Below are 15,541 nucleotides of genomic sequence, written 5' to 3' on the forward strand. Positions count from 1 at the left end.
TAATGAGTGGATTAATCCACTGGGTAATACCTGTAGGCAGTCAGGATGTGACAGGAGGAAATAGGTTTGGTTACAGTGACACAAAAGCTGACTAAAACCGATCTTAACAGGAAAGCTTCTAGACTCTCACTATTACAGATGTCAGTTTTTGGGTGCTTTTAAAATACTCTTTTTTTTTTTAACTTTAGGAACTTTTCTTCTATACATATTTCATAGAAAGTCCTTATAATGAAGGGGTGTAGAATTTTATTAAATACTTCTTCTGAAAATATTGATGCAATCCTGTGATTTTTCTTTATCCTATGGTGTGATGGAGTATGTTAATTAATTGATTTTTGAATGTTGAACCATGTATTCATATCTGGAATAATTTTAGTTGGTTGTGATGAACAAGTCTTTTTCCACTTTGTGGATTTGGTTTACTAATTGTTGAGAATTTTTGCTAAACTAACAGTATGTCCTCTTTAATCTCATTTGAGAAAAGCTTTAAATGAGCTTAAGTAAGATTTGTGATATCTTGCAGGGTTTGCTTCTTGTTTATGCCTTTAACTTCCCATTGTTCTATCCTCTCTCTATCTCCCTCCCCTTCAGCTTCAAGGACAGTATAGCATCTTGAAATGGCCCAGCTGTCTTCCAGGTTGCATCTTTCCACATGTGACTCTGTTCCCAGAGGGGCAACTGACTTCTCTTCCTTGTACTTTAGTTTAAATATAATCTTTAAAAATGCCTTATCTAATCATCTTCTTCAAAAAGTGTCTCACTCTTACAGTTTTCTGTCACCTGTTATCCAGAGAATTTAGCTTCTATTTTTAGTTGTTCCCATTAATATTTTATGACTCTATTAGAAGATGTAAAGCTGATGCAGTTAAAACTACATTTTCATATTTTTGTCTCATTTTTTAACTATTGTATCACCAGCTAATATCATACTGTCTAAACAAAATTGGTGTGCTTTAGTTTCCAGGGATTGAACTCATGGGCTCTCAAACCCTGAGCCACATCCCCAGCCCTATTTTGTTCTTTATTTAGAGACAGGGTCTCACTGAGTAGCTTAGGGCCTTGCTGTTACTGAGGCTGACTTTGAACTTGCAATCTTCCTGTTTCAACCCCCAAGGCTGGGATGACAGGTGGGCACCACCCTGCCTGGTGCTCTTTAGTTTTGTAGAAAAAGAAAAAAAATAAAGAGAATAAATGCATAAAATAACTAGATACTACAGCTGTGTAAAACTTTTAAAATATATTTAATCTCAAACTAATAGGGAGCAAATGGAAAATTTGATAAATAGAAAATTAAAATTGCTCTGATCAACTCATCTTCATTGGAACTGATATTCAATGGGGCTGATGTTTTATTCTTGTTTATTATTTGTCCCATAATGTTTCTGAAACATTTTTCCTGGTTATATCCTTCTGACTCTACTTATGTGTTTTCTGTACTGCATCTTGACACACAGGTGGAGAGTCCCAGGGAGTGTAATTAAGCAAAGATCAGCTTGGACACATTCCAGTTGCAGGGCTCCATGATGACCAGGTGTTCATGCTATAAAATCTTTAGTGATCTTTTTTTCCTGTCTGGTAAAAGCTATCCTCTGTTACAAACAGTTATAATTTTTTTAAGAAGATGGTTTATTATTCTTAAAGAAGGATTTGAAAAGTTACAAAAATACTCTATCCATATACCAAGCACAAATATTTGGCCTTACCAGGACAAGAGGAGAGATGTTTAAAAGCTGAATGGGATTTTTAAAGGTACCAGAAAAGAATCTAAAAACCTTCTTTTTATTAAAAATCCTAGATGTTCTCTTTCTCTGTTGAAATTATTTGTTTGCATTTTTTGGTAATATTTTAATATGAAAAATTTAATTTTTATCTTTTTACCAAGAATTCCTTTGAAGACCACTACGATCACTAATTATTTTCTGAAGTATTTAGAAGATTCCAAAGAAAATGGACAAACATAGTTTTGTAATTTTAAATATATTTTTCAAGAATAACACAACTTTTTCTTTTGTGTGCATATTGAATGGAAGAGGGATTACTCACTATTTCAGAGTGAGATAAAGTTTCCTCCTTCAAACTGCAGACAAGCTTCCAAAGGTAATACTTTCTATTCAGTAGCAGAAATCAGACTTTGAGATTGTGTGACTATTTCATTATTCAGGAAATTATATCACGCGAGTATGTAAGAAAATGTGGATAAAACTTCTGCAGGTGGAAAGTGGCTGTTCAGATTGTATAAAATGGTTATGAAATATAGATTCAAAGAATTTAAAATATAAGTCAGGGTCCATGTTTTATCTTCAACACTGTTGCTTCCATTTGGAAAAGTAGAAAGCCCAAGATGAAAAGCTGATTCCTCAGTCAGCTTGGAGATTTCTCTCCTCTAAAGACATAAGCCCAGTGTAAGAACCTTCATGAGCTAGTAGACACACTGATAGCTGGAAGTTCAACTTGTGTGAATAGTTTGACACAATATAGTGTTCTATGAATACTTGTTGGTTGGATAAATGAAAGGATTGAAAGTACCACACATCTTTGTACAATAATCACTATTACTTCCCATTTCTTTTTTAAATTGTTGCTTCTGTTCTCTGAGATTAGCATCTGTCAAAGAGCAAATGGTATATGTGGGAGGGGGCCCAAGCAGTTGACAGGGAATGTAAGAGAATTAAATGAGAATGATCACATTTGAATGATAATATAAATAAAAAGCCAAGGGGATTTAATAAATGTATATAAAAACAATGTGAATAAAGGAAGAGGAGAATACTGTCAGACTTTGACTTGAAGTATAAAGACAGAAGGAAGTACCCTTGTAGACAAAACCTAGAAGGGAATAGATTTATTGTGAAAAATGCAATATTTACTTTCATAAATATGAAAAGGATATCTACTTGAAGATGACAATTAAATAACTGTAGATACCAAGTTGAAAACAAGGCTGTGATAATGTTGAAGATATGCAATTCAGAGAGTTTTAGGTATTTATGGGTTAGGATATGTGGAATATTTAACCAAAGACTCTAAAGGAGGTTTCAGGGAATTGGCAAGCCGAGACTATGGTAATTCCTTGTTTGTCAAGTTCTCACATGAAACGACTATGATTTTATTGTATCCCCCCATATAATTCATATGTCAAGGTCCTACCTATAGTACTGCAAAAAGAAGCTGTATTTGGAAATTTGGAGGTCGTGAGAGTCATCTAACTGTAAAATGTATGAGGCTGGGTCCCAATCCCATGTAAATTATATTCTATTGGAATAGAAAATTTAAATATAGGGGAAGTGACACAAGAATACAAGGTGGTCATCAGCAAGGCAAGGATGGAGCTGGTCTTTCCCTCATGGTCTTCAGAGGGCTCCACCAGTGCCCATACCTTTATTTTGAATGTCTAGCTGCAGGGCTCTGAGACAAAACGTTTGTGTTTATAACAGCTGTAACTCTAGCAGAGGAAGAAAGCTTTTGGTACCAGGAAAAGGGTGCTGCTGCTGCTATAAATGTCTAATATATGAAGACGCGTTGTGATTGATTAATGGATAGATGTTGAGAGATGTCTGGGAATCATGATAGAAGGAGCCCAGATGGCCTTGAAGAGATGGTGGGTAGAAATGTGAACACTGAAAGATGATGCTGATGAGATATCAGCAAGGAAAGAGGAGAGCAGTGGAGATGGCATCTGTCTTAAATAAAAAAAATCACTGTGAGCACAATATTCCTGGAAACCTAATGCTAAAATGCTTGGGGGTGACATTTCCAGTGAACCTTAGGGCCAAAGAAAGTGGAGGAAGGGCATCATTTTCTAAGTTCATAGCACCAGTATTGATAGAGTGATTGGTAGTCTATAGTCTTCCATTGGTCATTTGTTTTATCCACTCTTCACATGAAAATTACCTTAAGTGAGTATTCAGTTTTACACTATATGACTTCATACATAGTGCATCTTTATGAAAATTTCATGTTCATTCTCTTTTGTTATTTCACATCTTGAAACTCATCTAAAGAGCAGAATAAAATAGACATTATTATTGCTGTATGTATATAGGAGACTGTATGACCAATGTGATTCTGCAACCTGTATAGTCAGAAAAAGAGAAATTATACCCCATTTGATTTAAATGTATGAATTGTCAAGATCATTGTACTGTCATGTGTAACTAATTAAAAAAAAGAGTAACTTTCTCTGAGAAACCTTCCCCCAAGTCTCAACAGGTTTAGATATTGAAGCACTTTGAATCGATAGCATGGCATCAATAAATATATTCATCAACATATTTCTCAACTTACTCTTTAAATGTTGGACCATAAAGTTACATATCAAATCACTTAGGGCAGGAAAACATGTCTTATTTCACTTGGTAATCCAGATATCTCCTGAAGGGAGTGTGATGCAAGGAGACTGTGTGTGTGTGTGTGTGTGTGTGTGTGTGTGTGTGTCAGATGAACAAAAACATAAAATGCTTCTAAGGATTTTTTCATTGTTTTACAGGTAAACTGCTTTACTCTCTGAAATCATCATCAATCAAAACTAGATGGAACACAGCAACAATGTAACTTACTTTGTCCTCTTGGGCCTCACACAAAATCCAAAGGAGCAGAAAGTACTTTTTGTTATGTTCTTGTTCTTCTACATGTTGACCATGCTGGGGAACCTGCTCATTGTCCTAACTGTAACCTTCAGTAAGACCCTGCACTCTCCAATGTACTTCTTTCTTGCTAATTTATCATTTGTGGACATCATTTATTCATCAATCATTTCCACCACTTTGATTTCAAACTTATTCTTAGGAAAAGGTATGGTATCCTTCAAGTGGTGTATGTCTCAGCTCTTTGCAGAACACCTTTTAGGAGGGACAGAGGTCACTCTTCTGTTGGTGATGGCCTTTGACCGCTATGTGGCCATCTGTAAGCCCTTGCATTATTTGCTTATCATGAGGCCATGGGTGTGTGTGGTGCTGGTGGTAGTCTCCTGGGCTGGAGGTTTTGTGCACTCTGCATTTCAACTCGGCATTATTTATGGGCTCCCATTCTGTGGCCCCAATGTCATTGACCACTTCACATGTGACATGTATCCCTTATTGAAACTTGTCTGTATTGACACCTATGTCACTGGCCTCTTAGTGATGGCCAATGGGGGGCTGATGTGCTCTATTGTGTTTCTGCTCTTACTGATGTCTTATGCTGTCATCTTCCACTCTCTGAAGAACCTGAATCAGGAGGGGAGGTGGAAAGCTCTCTCCACCTGTGGCTCCCACATCATTGTGGTTGTCCTCTTCTTTGTCCCTTGTATTTTCATGTATGCAAGACCAGCCAAGACTTTCCCCATTGACAAGTCATTGAGTGTGTTTTATACAGTTATAACCCCCATGCTGAACCCCTTCATCTACACTCTGAGAAACTCAGAGATGACAAATGCTATGAGGAAACTCTGGAAAAGAAGTCACATCAGGCAGGAAATCACTGAGTCTCCCACTACAAAGAGAAACATTTCACTATGAAGCTGTCTTCTTCAGAAGCATTGTTTACTTCAGAATTAAAACTGATGCCAATTTGCTCTGGTAATTTTGTTAAGTTTAATTGAAGAATAGAATATAGGTTTTGACATTAACATAGTTCCTCAGTGTATTGCTCATTCTGTAGTGTGTTGTCTATCAGTGGACCTAGGAATTTTGGTGCACATATACTAGGAAGTCAATAAAAATATGATATCCACTTATGAATGAAATTTTTATATTTTTACAAGAGTGTTTATTCAATTTTTACATTAATTTTTAATAATGTTATCACTTCACATATTTTTATATATAATTAAATTTTAAAATTTATTATTCTAATTTGTTATATATGACAGAAAAAAGCATTACAATTCATATTACACATATAGAGCACAATTTTCATATCTTTGGTTGTATACAAAGTATATTGACACCATTTGTGTCTTCATACATGTACTTAGGATAATTATATCCATCCCATTCCACCATCTTTTTTACCCCCATTCCCATTCCTTTTTTCTTCCACTCCTTTGCCCTATCTAGAGTTTGTCTATTCCTCCCATGCTCCCCCTCAAAACCCCAGTATGAATCAGCCTCCTTATGTCAGAGAAAACATTCATCATTTGTTTTTTTGGGATTGGTCAACTTCACTTAGCATTATCTTCTCCAACTACATTTATTTACCTGCAAATTCCATGGTTTTATTCTCTTTTATTGCTGAGTAATATTCCATTGTGTATATATGCCACATTTTCTTTATCCATTAATCTACTGAAGGACATGTATGTTGTTTCCACAGTTTAACTATTGTGAATTGTGCTGCTATAAACATTGATGCGGCTGTGTCCCTGTAGTATGCTGTTTTTAAGTCCTTTTGGTATAGATAGAGGAGTAGGATAGTAATATATTTATGAATAAAAGTTTTTAGTATTACAAAGATGTTTGTTTAATTTTATATTTATTTTTAACAATTAAGTTTTTGTTTCTCATTTTATTTTTACTTTTTTGTTCATTTTCTATAACAAATGCTATATGTGTCTTATTTTTATATGACATTACTGGCATTTATAATTTTATTGGAATAATTTTGTTTTTAAACATACATGGAAAGCATAAGAAATATGAATGTTACAATGTAACCCATTCAAAATTGTAAATCTGAAAAAAAAAGATATATGATGAATTACTCACTCGCATTCCCCAGTACTCATCGCAGGTGCAGCGACTGTGTTTCTAAGGTTCTTCAAGTTAAGAGAGCTTTTCATTTGTGCAACATGGGTGAATTTGAAATTTGACCTGCTAAATGATATGAGCTGGACCCAGAAGAGAAATACTGCATGATGTCATTTGTATGTAAATGCTAAAATCTTCACACTCACAGAAGCATAAAAAAAAATGATGGTTGTCATGTCTGGAGTGTGGGAAAGCAGACATGTTGGTCCCAGAGTACTGAGTTTCATTTACAAGCTAAATGATTCTAGAGTTGATAGCATGATAACTATTGTTTCTTTTGCTGTATTGTATACCTGACTCCTGGTAAGAGGGTAGACTGAAGTAACCTACCACAAAAAGATTGAAGAAAACTTTAATTATGTGACATGATGGATATGTGAATTATAGTTGTCATTTCACAATGTGTACGTATATCAGAATATCATGTTGTACACCCAAAACATGTATGATTCTTATTTGTCAGTCAGAAATTAGTAGAACTAAAAAAAAATTAAAGAAACTAAAGATGATACTACTATTACTACTAATATATGATTACTACTTTATATGGTTGCATATATTGAGTAAAGCATCCATTGATTCTATTATTTTTAGTGGTGATTAATTTCTATATTTTTCATGCATAGTTTTTGTTTAAAAATATCTGAGGTGTAACATATTTTCAAACTCAGGTAGAAGTTAAAAGATATTCTGTAGACCCTTCCCTGAAATTCCTCATGTACTAAAATTATTCCATATGTTTTTAAATGTCTTGTCTCTATTTTTATATCAGTACATATGAATATATATCTCATTATATATGCATGTATGTCACTCTATGCATATGCCAATATCATTTTTTACTGTTCATTTCTCTCGGTCATTTATTTGTTTAGACTTTTTAAAAAAAATTTTAAGTTGTAGATGGACACTATATCTTTATTTTATTTATTTATTTATTTTATGTTGTGCTGGGATCAAACCCAGTTCCTCCTGCATGGGAGGCAAGCGCTCAACCCTTGAGCCACAACGCTGCCCTTTGTATAGACTTTTTGATCGATTTTTATTAAAGAAGTCAATTGTAGGCCTGATGACCCTTTAGCCTTAAAACTCCAATACTTTCCCAAACTTAAGACACTATTGAGTAACCACAGCACAGTGCAAAATTAAAAAGTTGACATTGAGTCAATACTATTACACATACACACAGCTTATTGCCACTTCAGCTACTGACCCAATGACATTCTCTTTGTGGTAAAATAGAACACAAGGTCACACAGTGCATTTTCCTGGTATATATATAAAGCGAGGATTCCTTTCATATGAAACATTCCTGAGCCTTTTTTTTCTGTATCTCTGTATCCTTAAATTGTTTTCAGGACTTGCCTCTGGAGTCCACTATAAATGTAACCTTGAAACAGCATTTTAAGAATGGATTGAAGCAACAAAACACTACATGTCTATATAAACACTTTTTTTTTTTTTGGAATGTGATAAGCTCAAAAGCCACCACATGGCTCATGATAAAACCCCCACCTTGTAAAATTTCATGCTACCTGTGAAGAGGTTGGATACCATTCAGGCTGCACAAAAGAACCCTAAAACTCCCCTTCTCAGTCTTCAAAGACAGGTGGAATACTTGACAGTTGTGTGGTGGAATGTCCTGGATGCTCCTGTTCAGGTTTGTGAGCTGTTACTTTAGGTTGAGGGCCAGATAATACCTTTATTAGGAGGTTTTGCATGAATTCCTCTTAGATACCACACATGTGGTTATCACTGTAAACTGAACAGTTACTTGCAATGCCACATGTATTCACTGGTCTATGATTTTATCTTCTTTTGTGCATGCCTACCCTTGAAAAACAATTTTGAGCCAACTTTGAGTACACTCTGGAGGTACTTCCTTGAAACAACTTATAAATCATTTATTTCTCAGGTCCTAGCTGTGTACAGTGGTGCACCCCTGTAATCCCAGAGGCTCTGGAAGCTGAGGCAGGAGGACCACAAGTTCAAAATCAGCCTGAGCAACATAGTAGGGCCCTCAGCAAGGTAGCAAGACCAAGTCTCAAATTAAAATATAAGAAAGGGTTGGGGATGTATGGCTTAGTGGTTAGGCACCCCTGAGTTCAATCCCTGGTTACAAAAATCAAAAAATTAAATAAAGGTAATTTGTTTTTTAGGAACTTGTGTCCAGGTGTTTTCATGCATTATCTGATTCGGTCGATTCTCCATTTATTGACAAGAATCTCTTCTTGCTTTTGGATATTATACTATAGAAGAGAGAAAGTACAGTGAATGTATGTAATCCTGTTTATTATAAAAGACTGAAAAGAAAAATTTGAAGGGGTGAGAGTCTACCCTATTTGAGCAGCCCAGGTTTTAACATTCTATCGAGTTTTACTGGTATTTTCCCACAAAGGTTTTGAAGTGTTTCCTCCAACCAGAATAGTGGCAGGTGCGCTTCTGTGTAGGGAATGTGTTGTGGGTGCTGAAGTCTGCAGAGGGAGATGCTGGTGGCATTGGGAGAGGCTGGGGCTGAAGGACAGTCAGGATGATGTCCTCTTCCCTCAGGTCACATGGTGCAGGAAACACTGTCTACACTGTCTGTCCTCAGGGTTGTAGGAGCATCCTTGGTGAGTAGATTTCCATTTGTATCTCATGAGTTCCTGTTTTGACATGAAGACTCACAGAGGAGAAATTTTCTCTTTTAAAATAACTTGAAGAAAGAATCATGGAATTTTGCTTTTAAGCATGGCACTGACTTTGGGTTAAGATTCATTCCTTCACTTTAGGTTAAGGGAAAAAAATATGTATATATTCTCCCAACCTATTTTTTATAAAGTGGTATAGCATTAAGCAATTAAGCTTCAGAGCCTATTACATTTAACTTGTGATCTGTATTTTACCTATTTATAAAGGCTAAATAAATTTTCCAGTGTTTATTTATACTTTTTCTTGTAATGTTAATTTTGGCCATGATGGGGAAATACAGAGATTTGCACTCATGTCCATAACAAGCACATAAGCCAGAGATACAGACACAATGGTTTTGAACACATTTCATTGACTTTAGAAAACAATTAATGGGAAACATTGAGAGATGGGATACAAACAAGTTGATCTGTAGGACATTCCCTCCCTGTTTTCTTTTGGCATATTTCATGCTATTCCCACAGAGGAAAGAGAGAGGAAGAAAAGGGGGGAGAGACAGAGAGAGACAGAGAGAGACAGAAGGAGAGAGATAGAGAGAGAGAGAGAGAGAGAGAGAGAGAGCCCACACATGCAAGCAAAAGCAATATAAGGAGGGCCATGGAGAATTAGTTTTCCCTAAATTATTCAGCACTGTGCCTGCATTTAACATTTACCTGAGCAACCAAAGACCTAGCCAGAGAGAAGAGTGCCCATTTGCTGGGCCTAGGCCAATGTCTATTTTCACCAGCTGGACTGGAATCCTCATAGGACAGGGGGCGGATCTTGGGCTGAGTACTTCAAAAGATCTTTGCTCACTAGTGGGATGTTATTAGACTTACAGCGGACATTTCTCTAGCCTCATAAAATATAAAAAGAATATTTCAAAAATGATGAATAGAAAAACATAAAAACATCACATTATTCCCAAACAACTTCATTGTAAAACAGATAAATTTTCAAGAATATTTATAAATGTGATGATGCCTAGTACTCAACACGGTAGAACAATAAAATCTGACATCCAATGCAAAAATACAAGGCATGAAAAAAGCACTTAATCATGCCCTTTAGGAGAATAAATAAATCACGGAATACTACTCTTAACTGATACACATATTTCATTAGCCTAAAGGGTTTTAAAAGAAATTGTAATTATATACTATATGTTAAAAAATTAGACATATGAAGATAAAAGATAACCCAATCTGAATTTGCTAAAGAGACAAAAGTTACACTACTTGCAGTAAAAAAAAAATAAGATATGGGATTAACAGCACATTAGAAAGTGCAATAGATTTCAAAAGATACACTAAAACTATTCAAAATAAAACATCAAAATAACAAAACAGGACACACATGGTAAGTTGCTGAACCACTACAACTGACTTCATAAATACATAATTTGAGATGTGGAAGAAAAACAGTGTCAGAGCATACAAAAATATTTAAAGAAATAATGAAAGAAATACTTTTAAAATATATAGAATATTTTTAAAAAATTTGATAGGTTTCACAAATACTGATCCAAGAAGCTGCTTGAAGGTAAGCATAAATAACATAAAGAAAATTATATTAAAGCACATCCTATACAAGTTACTCAAAGTCAATAAGAGGGAGAAAATGTTAAAAGTTGATTAAGATAATGGTGCTCTCAGTGATTCTCATTACAAAATGTTAAGGAAAATCATTCTAGCTCATGAAAAATGATCCTAGGTGATACTATCAGTGTATACAACCAGATGAAAATCACCAAAAATAGTAACTGCATGAACAAAATTTTAAGATTTTTGTTATTATTTAAATCCCTTTAAATATACCTGATTAAGATAACATATTATGGGTTTTCAAATATATGTAGTTTGACGATAATGCCATAATGGCTCAGAAGGATAATTTTACTATTCTGAGTTCTTATAAAATACATAGTGTTATAACAGTATCACCTGCTGTTAGGCTGAAACTAGCTGAAATTATAATTTATAAGCCCCCCAAAGTAAGAGTTATGTCAATAAGTAAACAAGGAAGATAAAAAATAATCCAAAGAAGGCATAAAATGGAAAAAAGAACATATAAAGCACATAGAAAAATGGCAAGATGATATGTTTAAAATGAACTTTACCACTAAGTACATAAAATGTAAATGATCTAAATACCATGATAAAATGCAAATATTGCAGACTCCATAAGAATAACAAGACTCACTTATATTCTCCTATAAGAAACACACTTTAAATATAAGACAACAAATATATTTGAAATTTTTGTAGTTCATAACTTCCTGTGAAATCATTAATTGAATTCAGATTAAAATTTATTTTACTTGATGTTAATTCAGTTATTTATCATTGCATTATAATTGATAAAGCTCATATTTTTAAACCTTTTTTGGCCTCTTTTGTCAGTTCTAAGTTTGTCACTATTGTGATTAGAATAGATAGTTATTTATTCAATTTCTCATTAGTTATTAACTTGTGATCCAATACCAAAAATATATTACTATTATTTGAATCTGGAATGTCCTTGAAGGGCACACAGAAGTTGGTTCCTTGGCTATTGGAGGATGGCTAACACATATAGAGATAAGTCCTACAGGCAAAGTTCAACCGTGGGAGGTTTTAGGTGGTTGACGGGGATGTTCTTGAAAAGGATTGTGGAACTCTGATCTCTTCCTCTCTTTCATTTCTATATTCCATAAGTTCTGTGGGCAATTTGTTCTGCATCTTGTTCCCTACTATGATGTGTTGCTTCACCAAAAGCCCAAAGCAAAGAGGCTAATTGGTGATGGACTAAAACATCTAAAATGGTGAGCCTAAATAAACCTTTTCTGTTATTCAGTTGGATTAGCTCAGGGACTTGTTATAGTAGTGGAAAACAAACAGGTATGATAGCTCTAAGTTTTTTTCTAATGGAGGAAACCATTTTTTATCTTATTTTGTTCTCCTACCTATTTTAGTTTTGGCTAATTTATGCTTTTTCTAACACTTTTAGTTGAAAAATTTCTTAGTCTCTTCTTTTTAAATAATGCAAACTCTTATGGCCTCGAATTTTCCTCTGAGAACTGGTAATTGTATCACATTGTTTGAGATAGGGTTTTCCTTTGAAGAATTTTGTACGTTCTAGAATTTTGGTTTCAATTTCCTCTTTCACAAACAGTTTTTAAAGATGGGATTGTTGGTTTTAATATCTAGAAATTAACAATTGGCTTCTATTCACATTGTCATTTATTTCTAGATTATTTTAAAAGACATGTTAAATATTCTCACTTAACAAAATAAAAGTATATTAGATACTTCTGTGTGTCAGACACTGTATGAGCACTCTACACATATTTTACTGTATTATCAAAACTTTAATTACAATAATTCCTTTAATTTCACAGAAAAAAAGAGGCTTATAGGTTGAAAAAAACCTTCTCAGAGTTATAAAATCATAAGAAGGATAGTTAACCATAATCAAGTCTCCCAACCTGTTTGCATTCTTGTTTAAAATTCATAATAGGATATATTCAAAATAGTATTATTACTTCATCTTAATTCACATTTTGGTCTGACTGAAGTTCATGTCCAAATTTAGCTTATCTTCTAGTATTTGGATGCTTTCTGATTCTGATTAACTCCTACAATTTTTTAAAAAACATAACAAACTTCATTTTTAGAGCAGTTTTATAGTCAAAGAAATGTGAGCACAAAGTATCTAGACTTTATGTATCCTCTGTCCCCAACAAGGTAGCCACCCCCATAAGTTCTGTGGACAATTTCTGTAACTGTAATAGAATAACTGAGGCTGATAAATTCATAAATGACAGAGGTTAATTGTCCTTAAGTCCACAGAAGCTGGAAAGCCCAAGAACCAAGCACAGGCATCTGGACATAGTCTGTAGAAAAAGCAGTAGAAGGCAAGAATGAGGCAGCAAGGGAAGGCTGAGCTCACCTTTGTCAGGAAACTGCTCTTGTGATAAACAACTCACTCCCACAATAACGGCATTAACCCAGTGGATTTTTCCCCTCTTGAGAGTTCCATCTCTCAACTCTGTTGCATTGTTCTAGCTCATGAAGTTTATGGGTCTTACTTAAACCATAGAAGACACTATTAAATTCCTATACCAAGGTGGTACATTACAATTAATTAATCAGTAATGACACAACAGTATCTTTCAAAGTTCCTTTTTTACATCAGGGTGCACTCTTGATTCTTGATGTTGTGCTTTCTGTGGACTTGGGAAAAGTGTATAAGACATGCATCTCTATTATGGTATCATAGAAGAGTTTCAGTAAAGAAAAAGCCTTCTGTGACCTTCTGTGATCCACCCAGGAATCTCCTTCCCTCCAACCCCTGACAACTAGTGAGGATTTTATTTTCTCCACAGTGTTGCACTCTCTGGAGTGTAATAAGATTGAGACAGTACAACATGCAGCCTTTCAGACTGGCTTCTTTTGCTTGGCTGTATACTGTGAAATTTCCTCTATGTCTTCATGGCTCAGTAGCTCATATCTTTCAAAGAAATGAATGATATTTCATTATCTGGATGGACCACAGTGTATTTATCCATTCATGTCCTGAAAAGCATCATTGTAGCTTTTATGTCTTGGCAAATACAAATAAAGATTTTATAAGTCTCTTTCTGTAAGGGATACATTTGGGCTCATTTGGTTAAATGCAAAGGTGCCCAGTTACTCAATTGTGTGGTGGGTATGCTTAGATTCATAAAGAACTGCCAGTTTTCCAGAGTGGCTGACATCTTTGTCCTTTTTTTTCTATTTTCTACTCTTTCTTCAATACTACACTGTCTTGATTTCACAGCTTATACTGTATTGAAATTAGGTGTTGTTCATTCTCCATTTTCATTTTTACCCTCAGTATTGGGTTGCTCATTCTGAGCCTTTTGCCTCACCATGTGAACCTCAGAATTAACTTGTCAACATCTATTAAATAATGTGCTAGTCGTTTGATTGGGATTTCGTTTGTTATGAAGATCTAGCTGGGGAGAATTAACCTCCTAGTGATGCTGTTTGAGTCTGTCTTTCCATGAACAGTTAGTAAGCCTCATCCATGCTTTGATATTTTCCTTATATAGAACTTGTAACATATTTTGTTAAATATATGCTTAAGTATTCCATGTTGGAATGTATTAAAGTAAATGGTATTTAATTTCATCATCCTCTTGTTTGTGGCTGGTATATAGGAAAGGGAATGCTATTTGTACACTAACCGTGTATCCTGTAGCTTTGCTGTAATCACTTATTCCAGAGTTTTTACACTTTTTTTTTTTTTTTTTTGATACTAGGGATTGAACTCGTGAGCACTCAATCACTCAGCAACATCCTCAGCCCTATTTTGTATTTTATTTAGAGACAGGGTCTCACTGAGTTGCTTAGCTCCTCACCATTGCTGAGGCTGGCTTTGAACCCAAGATCCTCTACTCTGATCCTCTGGGTTTATAGGCATGCATCACCGTGCCCAGCAGATTTTTGTACACTTTTGATTGTTTTTTTAATAAGGTCTTCATAGATTATCATGTAAGCATGCGTTTCTTTCTATATTGTACCTGATCACATTCGTGAGCACTGGCAGTACAATGTTGAAAAGCAGCGGTGAGAGGAAGAATCTTTGCCTGTACCTTACCTTACAATGAAGCTTTCTGGTTTCTCACTGCTGAGGATGGTATCAATTATAGGCTGATTTGTAGGTATGCTTTATTAAGTTTAGGAAATTTTCTTCTATTCCTAGTTTATTGAGAATTTGTTTAAAAACATGTGAATGTTGAGTTTTAAAAATGCTTTAAGTGCAAGTGTTGATATTTCATCCATGTGATTTTTCATCCTTGTCCTTTGTTTTAATTTATTGCATTAATTAGTATTTGAATTCACCCAGCCTTATGTATTTAGGCTATATCTCAGTTGGTCATGGTGTTTGATTTTTTTAATACATTATCAGATTGAATTTGCTAATGTTTTTTTGAGAATTTTTGCTTAACCAGAAACTGGAATCCTCCTTACTCTCATTTGAAGAGAAATTTAATGATTTCAAATTCCCTAATAGGATATGCAATGTTCTGAGGGTTTGCTGTTGTCATTTCTTGGGCTTTACTTTGTTCTACTCACTATATTTCATTGTTCCTATTGTTAATTTGTGACTATATTACAAGA

The 15,541-nt window shown here is 34.6% G+C and overlaps 1 protein-coding gene across 1 annotated transcript; it reads left to right on the forward strand.

Moving 5' to 3' along the window:
* The first annotated feature begins 4,529 nt into the window (after positions 1-4,529).
* LOC143390142 (olfactory receptor 4A47-like) lies at positions 4,530-5,495 on the forward strand. The gene has a single exon (XM_076842716.2). It carries the CDS (start codon positions 4,530-4,532, stop codon positions 5,493-5,495), a length of 966 nt encoding a protein of 321 aa, XP_076698831.2.
* The last annotated feature ends 10,046 nt before the right edge of the window (positions 5,496-15,541 follow it).

The sequence above is a fragment of the Callospermophilus lateralis genome, chromosome 2 (assembly GCF_048772815.1).
Source record: "Callospermophilus lateralis isolate mCalLat2 chromosome 2, mCalLat2.hap1, whole genome shotgun sequence".
Taxonomy (NCBI): domain Eukaryota; kingdom Metazoa; phylum Chordata; class Mammalia; order Rodentia; family Sciuridae; genus Callospermophilus; species Callospermophilus lateralis.

Bases quoted from the DNA above. Each gene is read 5' to 3' on its own strand.
- LOC143390142 (XM_076842716.2), top strand. From the start codon at position 4,530: ATGGAACACAGCAACAATGTAACTTACTTTGTCCTCTTGGGCCTCACA.